The sequence below is a fragment of the Sapajus apella genome, unplaced genomic scaffold (assembly GCF_009761245.1).
Source record: "Sapajus apella isolate SASKATOON/1434 unplaced genomic scaffold, GSC_monkey_1.0 scaffold94, whole genome shotgun sequence".
In the NCBI taxonomy this organism is placed as follows: domain Eukaryota; kingdom Metazoa; phylum Chordata; class Mammalia; order Primates; family Cebidae; genus Sapajus; species Sapajus apella.
This window is the reverse complement of record NW_022437034.1, coordinates 178,706-188,705: the sequence shown is the minus strand read 5'-3', so window position 1 is coordinate 188,705 and position 10,000 is coordinate 178,706. Positions and strand designations below refer to the sequence as shown.

Here is a 10,000-nt window from a genome sequence, read left to right as displayed (position 1 = left end):
TCTAAAATACATTTTAAAGACCCTAGTTCACTTGTAGCACATCAAGTAAAGAAATTTTGCTGCAAGAACTTGAGGTTGGTCTAAAGAAAAAAAAATTATAGAAGCCATAGTTCCTCTTTTGGTACATTTGTACAATATTTAATTGGTTAAAGGAAGAATATGTTCCCCCAAGGCATTTTCAAGTTTGATTACAGAGCTACCCATATTTTAGAGAATACCTGAAGAAGCTGGATAGCTGTTCAGATTTCATGTGCTAAAAAAGAATATTCTCAAATTAAGTCACAAGAGATACACTAAAATACACAGGACAAATAAGCCTCAAGAGAAAATATGGCTGAACAAAAATAATCAGCAACTACATCATTTTATAACAAAAGAATTATAATGAAATGAAGTTCTCTCTTGACGATCTTCTCCAGCTATGCATGAAATGAAAAGTATTTTCAACATACATCCAACTTCCAAAGTACAGCATAACAAAACATTTAAATTTTCAGTTTATTTGATTAGTCTTAATTCTTTTTCCCCAAAACATTTTGGCACCAAATAAACTTTAGCTACAAATGGGGATTTTCCTTTGAGATTACCTGCATGACCAGGGTTGCTAAAATAAGCAGGGGGAAGAGGCTGATTGACAAGAAAACTAAATAAACTATTAGTAAAACACTTCTAATCAAGAAATAAGTTGGTACTTACCATTGTGTGCACACACTTAGATCAATGCCTGTCAGAGCCTTACAACAACGAATAGCAGTCTTAATCAACACAGAGGGATCTTTTTCTGGGTCTGGTCCATCCAACGACGGAGACCAGTGGCCTCCAATGGCCATAGCTTCATCCTTGCCTTTCATGCCCACTAAAAACTAATTCAAAACAAAGAATCATTTACATATATTATGCACCCTGTCAAATTACAAATAAGATACTTGAGAAGGAAAGGTACAAACCTTTCCAATATCATTTTACTACCTCTGGTATCTGTCAGTCAAGGAAGAGTTCAGTTCATTGTGTTCCACACTGCATTTCAGCAATGGAATAGGATTTACACACATCATAACTCATCCTTCTAAAATATTTCTTCAGATAGAGTTCTTTTAAAGAAACAAGCTATAATTCAAACTTCAACAATATCCAAAGACACTCTGAATCCGATTACCACTAAGATTTTACGATGTTACAAATGTAAAACACCAAAATGACAGTTGAACTAATAGCATACAGGTAAGATATAGACATAATCTGCAATGAGAAAAACATCTACATCATTAAATTCTGAGTGCTTTAATACTGAAATTAGTCATTAAACTTATCAACAAAAATTAAAATGTAAGGTTTTAAGTTGTATGTGTACAAAATTACAGCTAAGCCAAGTGAATACAACTAAAGTTAAAACAAATGTGTCCTTTTACCTTAACAAGTCTAGCAGGATGTTGAAATCCATCTCGAAGTTCTTGTGGGTCTTCAGCAAGAGCACATGACTTATGATACAAATCTTCCATACTAGGGCTAGCCATCAGCATTACCTATTATAGTCAAATAATTCAATCCTGTCAAAAGTCTAAAGTAATGTGAAAAAATGAGAAGCACTACTAATTATCTTTAAATATTAGATATCTGAAATTTTTTAATAAAAATAGGAAGTAAATACTGTAGCAAAAATAGTATCAGATACTTCAGCCTCCCAAAGTGCTGGGATTACAGGCGCAAGCCACCGCGCCAGGCCTAGATACCTTATAATTACTTAGTTTTAACTTTTGAAAGGATGCTTTTTCAGTCAATGCTTTAAACAGAAGAAAACTATCGACTTTACATAATATACTGAATGTTTCCCTTGAGACTGATATTTAGTGCATTCATCTAACATTAAGTTTTATCTGAGGCTACCAGAGTCATACGATATTCCAAATGTCTCATTAACATCAATTTTATCTTCACATTTTTATGAGGTTTAAAATGTTAGAATCATAACCAGTTTTACAGCTTAAGACATGAGGCAAAGACAGCTTAAACTTTTAACCAAAATAGGATTAAGCAGTCAAGAAAAAAAACAGGTATTCAGGTCTACCTAACAACCACTTTCTAAATATTAATTCTACATATCCTTTTATTATCAATAACTGCTAAGAAATTTAAGCTGTATATCGCAGTGGAATACAAACCTTTGCACTGTATAAGTGGTCAGCATCTGGTGGATCAAGAATGGCCATATTTTTTTCTAAGGACTCTACTTCTCTGTGCATTACATAAAAATTGCAGTAATTTCCCAGCTGAAATGGTCTTGACAAAGGGAAAGCATCCACCCATGTAAACTGAGCATCAAAAAAGTCACTAGGTATATACAAATTCTGATAACGGCGCCTTAGTTCCATCATGTCACAACTGGGACTGAAAAACAGACATGAGTAGTGAATAAATAGCCTTAATAAAAAGGTTACACAAACATTCACTCAATTCTGAAGCAAATATAACTGGACATAGTAAAACGCAAGCTCAAAGTCAGTTACTAATGAATGAGCTATAGATATGAATAGAGGCATGAAAATATTACTTTCAAATTTGTATACTCAAAGCTTTGAATAAATAGTGTCTCAGTGTTATCTTTCTTTCTTTCTTTTTTGAGACAATGTCTTGCTCTATCACCAAGCTGCGGTGCAGTGGCGTGATCTTGGCTCACTGCAACCTCCACCTCCTGGGTTCAAGTGATTCTCCTGCCTCAGCCTCTGAAGTAGCTACGACTACAGGCGCACGCCACTATGCCCAGCTAATTTTTTTGTATTTTTAGTAGAGACGGGGTTTCACCATATTAGCCAGGATGGTCTTGATCTCTTGACCTCGTGATCCGTCCACCTTGTCCTCCCAAAGTACTGGGATTACAGGCATGAGCCAACGCGCCCAGCCAATTTCTTTACTTTTTGTTACAGAAGACCCTTTGAAATAACTTGAACCTCAGCTCCAGAAAATATCTGCACAAGAGCAGGTTTTCCTCATTTGGAACTGTGGATTACTTGAAACTTAGGGTTCATGTAAAAATGGATACAAAACAGCAATGAGAGTGGTACCAAATTAGTAGTTCTGTGTGCCCCTCAATCAGGTTTTCTGAGGCTAGAAAAAGTAAAACTTGTATTTTACTACAGTAAGTTCCTAGATCAAGCATACTTACATTTAAAATTAAATACAAAAATCCACACAAAAGCAAAACTCATATGTTCCTTGAATTATCTGCACCTCCACACCCCTTTCTCTGTGAATGTATAAGATCCATACCTGATTATGTATAGAGGGGATAAATTTCTTGTCTTTTAAATCTCGCAATGATTTTTTTAGAAGATCATTTACTTTTTCCTAAGAAGCAGAGCTTTTAAAACAGAGGAACTGAAAGGTCAATATGGTAAAAGATTAAGAAATGTTTGTTAAAAGTATAATGTAAGATGAAAAGACAGCCTCTGTCTTTTTTAAAGACACTATAAAGAGAAGTATGAAAGATGAAGTAATCTACATGTAGGGATGTCTTTATTTGAAGGATAAAAATACAGAGCAATAAACTTGTCAGTTAATATACTATTATCTATCCAATCTATCTACAGACAGAATCTTGCTGTCATCAAGGCCAGAGTGCAGTGTGGCACATTCATAGCTTGCTATAACCTGAATTCCTGGGCTCAAGTAATCCTTCCATCTCAGCCTCCCAAGTATTATAGCTAGGACTACAGAAGCACTACCACATGTGGCTAACTTCTACTTTTTGTAGAGGTGAGGTCTCACTATTCTCCTGCCTCAGACTCCTGAGCAGCTGGAATTACAGGTGCACACCACCATGTGTGCCTTGGGAGGCTGAGGCAGGAGAATCACTTGAACCCAGGAGGCAGAGGTTGCAGTGAGCCAAGACTGCACCACTGCACTTCAGCCTGGGCGACAGAGCGAGACTCCATCTCAAAAAAAAAAAAAGTAAACATCAATAAGAAGAAAACTAGTAAATTAATAGTTGCTGATTTGATCATAAACAAGAGTAAATGAACATCAACTATGTAACATAATTAAGAAAAGTTAAAAGCCAAATTTTCTTGGCATTAAGTAGCTGGACTAAAATACACTGGTTTACTAAATCTCGAACTGGATATATAGAAATTTTAGCCTCTGATTAGCCAGTATTATGAATAGTAATTATTACTCTGTTTAAATGTATTAACATCCTATCAGGCCACTGAAGTACATACAGCTATTTGCTTTTAGGCTAAACAGCCTTGAACACTGCTTTTAATGATTTTATTATTTTACTGCCAAATTGTTTTGTTCCATCAATTAATCTATTAACCAAGTTGCCAGAACAACCCACCATTAATTATCAAGAATATACAACTGCCATACACTGGATTAAGTGCTTTGGATACATCAACTAACCCTCACCATAATTTTGCTAGTTAATATTACCTTTGTTTTGCAAGTGAACCTCAGAAACTTCTGGCAACTTGGCCAGGTGCAGTGGCTCACACCTGTAACACAACACCTTGGGAGGCCAAGGCAGGCGGATCACTTGAGGTCAGTAGTTCCAGACCAGCCTGGCCAACATGGTGAAATCCCATCTCTACTAAAAATAAAAAAATTAGCTGGGGGTGGTGCTAACCACCTGTAATCCCAGATACTCGGGAGGCTAAGGCAGTTGAATCGCTTAAACCCAGGAGGTGGAGGCTGCAGTGAGCCAAAATCACGCCACTGCATTCCAGCCTGGGTGACGGAGTAAGACTCAGCCTCAAAAAATTCCTGGTAATTTGCCATGACTTCTGATTCCAGAAGGTAAGATATGTATGTACATACATACACATATACCATACACGTGTATAAATTATGTATGTCTGTGAGTATATATATTTAGATCTAGGGTTTCTATTATACTACATTGCCACAGCTAAACTTGAAATACTTGATTTACTACTATATTATTGAATCATTGTATACAATGGACTATATATGTTTTCAAGTTATAAATAAATCTAGATCTTAACTGATTGTAACTTTAGGGAATAACTTTATGACAGAGGAATTTCCTTGAAGAACTGCCTTTTTCAATACCAGTTGATATCCTTCATGGGGGATTAAAAATAATGCAGCCTTGTAGAGAACTAGGTTACTTCAAATTGTATTTCTGCCCTTATATGAAGAACTCTTAACTGTCGGCAAATCAATGTTGCAAGAAAAATACCTGTGTAACATATTCTATCAAATTATATGAAATTGGTAATTCAAGAAAACAATGGCAGGGGAATAACCTACCAATCTAAAGAAAACTTTGAAAACTGAACTGTGTAACGTGGAACAACACGTCGAACTCTCCGAGGTGATCTTTCTCGTTCTCTTCGTGGAGATCTTTCCCGGGAACGTTTCCTCTGAGGTGATCTTTCTCTCGATCTACGTCTTTCTCTCTCTCTTTCACGACTGAAAGCAAATTTTTCTAAGATTACTAAAAAATATTTCTAATATTATAGAAAAGCTCTTCGATGAATAAATAGGGTAGGTAATATAAGCAAGATTCCACAGTATACTTATTTAACTTTTGTAAATTTGTAATAAAATAAACATAACATAAAGTTTACCATTTAAAAAATTTATAAGCATACACTTCAGTGGCATTAAGTATGTTTACACCGTTGTATTGCCACCATCCACAGTATACTTTAGAAAATATACCTTCGGTCATCTTTTCTGTTAGGCACTTGATCCCCTCTGTCATTCCTTCCTGAAAATCGGGATGGTGGATCTAATCTTCGTGCCGGTTGTGGCTGTGAAACTATACGAACAGGAGGCTGCAATAAACCAGCTTTAAAAGATAAAGAAAAAAATGTTTAGCACTTCTAAACAAAATTCAAAAGCATTACCTGATTAGACTAGGTGAACAAAGTTAAATAACTGAGAGTTAATAAAATTGTTTTTTCAAAGTTGGCCTAATTTATACATATTTTCATAAAATAGGTACTGTCAAGCCAGACGCAGTGGCCCATGCCTGTCCCAGCACTTTGGGAGGCTGAGGGGAATGGATCACCTGAAGGTCAGGAGTTCAAGACCAGCCTGGCAAACATGGTAAAACCAAATCTATACTAAAAGGTACAAAAATCAGCTGGGTGTTGTGGCAGGCTACTCAGGAGCAATCTCAGCTACTCAGGAGGCTGAGGCAGGAGAATTGAGGCAGGTGAGATTCCATCAAAAAAAAAATTAGCTGGGCATGGTGCCACGTGCCTGTAATCCCAGCTACTCAGGAGGCTGAGGCAGGAGAATTGCCTGAACCCGGGAGGTGAAGGTTGCAGTCAGCCAAGATCACGCCATTGCACTCCAGCCTGGGTAACAAGAGCGAAACTCCATCTCAAAAAAAAAAAAAAAAAGGAAATTATTGGCTAGATGTGGTTGCCACCACTCAATATGAGTTTTGCCCCCAAACTCCTTACTCTGCACAATGATACAGGGAACTTCCCCAATAGATAAAGAAGAGCTCATCGGGACAACTATTAGTGACCAAAAGCAGAATGACTGAATAGAAAAATCAACCATGTGCAGTGGCTCAGACCTACAATCTCAACACTTTAGTAGGGTGAGGTGGTAGGATTGCCTGCAACCAAAAGTTCAAGACCAGCTTGGGCAACCATAGCAAGACCTCATTGCTACTAAAAATCAAAAAATGGCCAGGCACGGTGGCTCATGTAATCCCAAAACTTTGGGCGTCAAGGTGGGCAGATCATTTGAGGTCAGGAGTTTGAGACCAGCCTGGCCAAAATGGTGAAACTCCATCTCTTCTAAAAATACCAAAAATACGGCCGGGCGCGGTGGCCCAAGCCTGTAATCCCAGCACTTTGGGAGGCCGAGGCGGGTGGATCACGAGGTCAAGAGATCGAGACCATCCTGGTCAACATGGTGAAACCCCGTCTCTACTAAAAATACAAAAAATTAGCTGGGCATGGTGGCGTGTGCCTGTAATCCCAGCTACTCAGGGGGCTGGGACAGGAGAATTGCCTGAACCCAGGAGGCGGAGGTTGCAGTGAGCCAAGATCGCGCCATTGCACTCCAGCCTGGGTAACAAGAGCGAAACTCCGTCCCAAAAAAAAAATACCAAAAATACTGGCCAGGAGTGGTGGTGCATGCCTGTAATCCCAGGTACTCGGGAGGCTGAGGCAGGGGGACTGCTTCAACCCAGAAGGTGGAGGATGTAGTGAGCTCCGGCCTGGGGGAAAGGGTGAGACTCAGTCTCAAAAAAGAAAAGTCTTACACGAAAGATCATAAAAGTGGAATCGCACATTAGGTTCAAAACCAAACAAGGATGCATACTTACGGAATAAAACTATTAAAGAAAAAGAGTTACAAACAGCTTTCTTTTTTTTGAGACAGGGACTTCCTTTGTCACCCAGGCTGGAGTGCAGCTGCACAATCTTGGCTCCACCCCTGGGCTCAAGTGGTCTTCCCACCTCAGCCTCCCAAGTAGCTGGAACTGCAGGTTCACATCACCATGCCCGGCTACTTCGTTGGATTTTTAGTAGAAATGGGGTCTCACCAAGTTGCCCAGGCTGATCTCGAACTCCTGAGCTCAAGCAATTCGTCCAACTCAGCCTCCCAAAGTGCTGGGATCACAGGCGTGAGCCACCGCCCTGCTACCAGCCACAGTGTCATATTTTTTTGACCTGAGTAGTGATTACACAGGTGTTCATTTACATTGTAATCTGTCATCATTTTGCTATGTGTCATCATTTACAATGACAAAGAAAATGCAGGCTGGGAGCAGTGGCTCACACCTGTAATCCCAGCACTTTGGGAGGCCAAGGCAGGCCGATTACTTGACTCCAGGAGTTCAAGACCAGCTTGGGCAATATGGCAAAACCCGGTCTCTACAAAAAGATACAAAAATTAGAGGAGGGCTGGGGCGGGAGGATTGCTTAAGCCCAAGAGGTTGAGGCTACAGTGAGCTGAGATCACACCACTGCATCTATGCATGAGAAACTTTGTCTCAAAAAAAAGAAAGAAAGAAAGAAAATGCAGCCTGGGTATCATGGTGAAACCCTATCTATACAAAAGATATAAAATTTAGGCTGGCAGAGTGGTGTGAACCTGCAGTCCCAGCTACTCAGTGGAACTGAGACAGTAGGATCACTTGAGCCGGGAGGCAGAGGTGGCAGTGAGTCAAGATTATACCACCGCACTCTAGCCCTGGCAACAGAGAGAAGCCCTGTCTCAAAAGAAACAACAAAAGGGCCAGGCACGGTAGCTCACGCCTGTAATTGTAGCACTCTGAGAGGCCAAGGAGGGTGGATCATGAGGTCAGGAGTTCAAGAACAGCCTGGCCACAATGGTGAAACCTCGTCTCTAATAAAAATACAAAAATTAGCAGACTGTGGTGGCACCCACCTGTAGTCCCAGCTACTCAGTGGGCTGAGTCAAGGGAATCAACTGACCCCCAAGAGGCACAGTTTGCAGTGAGCCAAGATTGTGCCACTGCACTCCTGCCTGGGTTCTGTCTCAAAAAAAAAAGAAAAGAAAAAAACAAAAGAACATGTCACATTATGACATTTTTAAATGCCAATTAAGTAGGCTTCTATAACCTAAAGCTTCCTATCATCTTTTTCTCTTTTTTTTTGAGACAGAGTTACGCTCTTAATGCCCAGGGTAGAGGGCAATGGTGCAATCTGGGCTTGTTGCAACCTCCACCTCCTCGGTTCAAGCAATTTTCCTGCCTCAGCCTCCCAAGTAGCTGGGATTACAGATGCCCCGCCACCACACCCAGCTAATATTTGTATTTTTAGTAGAGGCGGGGTTTCACCATGTTGGCCAGGATGGTCTCAAACTCCTGACCTCAGGTGATCTGCCCACCTTAGTCTCCTAAAGTGCTGGGATTACAGCATAAGCCACTGCACTCAGCCCTACCTACCATCTTAAACACTGTTTTCATAAGAACACATCTGGACTGGGCGCAGTGGCTCACACCTATAATCCTAGCACTTTGGGAGGCCAAAGAGAGCAGATCACTAGAAGTCAGCAGTTCGGGACCAGCCTGGCCAACATGGTGAAACCCCATATCTACTGAAAATACATAAATTAGCTGGGCGTGGTGGCAGGTGCCCGTAATCTCAGCTACTCGGGAGGCTGAGACAGGAGAATTGCTTGAACCTGGAAGGCGGAGGTTGCAGTGAGCCAAGATCAGGTCCCTGCACTACAGCCTGGGCAACACAGTGAGACACTGTCTCAAAAAAAAAAAAAAAAAAGAACATGTCTCGAGTTCAAGCAATCAATTTTCAAAGAAATATTTAAAACTCAGCAAATTCATTTGATGTGGTATGATTCAATAAATAATTTAATAGTTTGGATATTTAAGTCCACAAGAGCATATCTTTGAATTTCTTATCACTAAGAGCAATAAAAAAAGTTTCACGCAGCTATGGAAGTAGATGTGCCCTACTCAGCATTTTTAAGCTTCAAGTTTTCTTGAAATCCCTGCCTTTTTGTAATTAAAAGGATATTTATATTATTAACAACTAAAAAGCTATATATTAGTCTGAAACAAAAGCAAAAATACCTTTCTGCTGAGGCTGCTGTAATAAGGGCTGTGGTTGAGTCTGCAATAGTGGTGTAATAGAAGCAGCTGAAATCTGTGCCTGCAGCAGTGACTGGGGCTGGGGCTGAGTCTGAACACCAAATGTTGACTGTGGTGCAATTGGCTGAAGCACAGCAGGAGGAGTCTTCAATAATGGCTGGGTTTGCGACTGATTCTTAAATTAAAAAATTGAAGAATAAGAAAGAAAAATCTTTGTGAATTAGAAGACTCATTAGCTAAGTTTCTATAATACCTAATTCAATATTTTATGCACCTGATTTGGTAGTGTTTGAATTCTCTGTGCGTTCCACTTAAAAGGCATATTAGGATTATAAGTAGCTTCAACCAATACTCTGTCACCTACTTGGGGGGTTTTCCCTTTGACAGCACTGTAAAAAAAGAAAAAAAAAAAAAAAAAAAAAAAAAAAAAAAAAAAAA

The 10,000-nt window shown here is 39.6% G+C and overlaps 1 protein-coding gene and 1 non-coding gene across 3 annotated transcripts in view; both read right to left on the bottom strand.

Annotated features, from left to right (window-relative positions):
• Window positions 1–10,000, bottom strand: part of CCAR1 (cell division cycle and apoptosis regulator 1) — a 48,864-nt gene that overhangs the window by 35,193 nt on the left and 3,671 nt on the right. For both annotated transcript variants that reach the window (XR_004262161.1, XM_032256160.1), the window contains exons 2-8: window positions 9,837–9,951; window positions 9,545–9,737; window positions 5,683–5,812; window positions 5,269–5,430; window positions 2,160–2,385; window positions 1,410–1,523; window positions 697–863 (exon numbers count right to left, since the gene is read on the bottom strand). Coding sequence is in view for 1 of the 2 variants with exons in the window: in XM_032256160.1 (XP_032112051.1) it covers window positions 697–863; window positions 1,410–1,523; window positions 2,160–2,385; window positions 5,269–5,430; window positions 5,683–5,812; window positions 9,545–9,737; window positions 9,837–9,884 (1,040 nt within the window). In the remaining variant the exon portion in view is untranslated. The remainder of the gene's footprint in view (window positions 1–696; window positions 864–1,409; window positions 1,524–2,159; window positions 2,386–5,268; window positions 5,431–5,682; window positions 5,813–9,544; window positions 9,738–9,836; window positions 9,952–10,000) is intronic.
• LOC116535461 lies at window positions 994–1,060 on the bottom strand. The gene has a single exon (XR_004262209.1). It is a non-coding gene; the product is annotated as a small nucleolar RNA SNORD98 (small nucleolar RNA).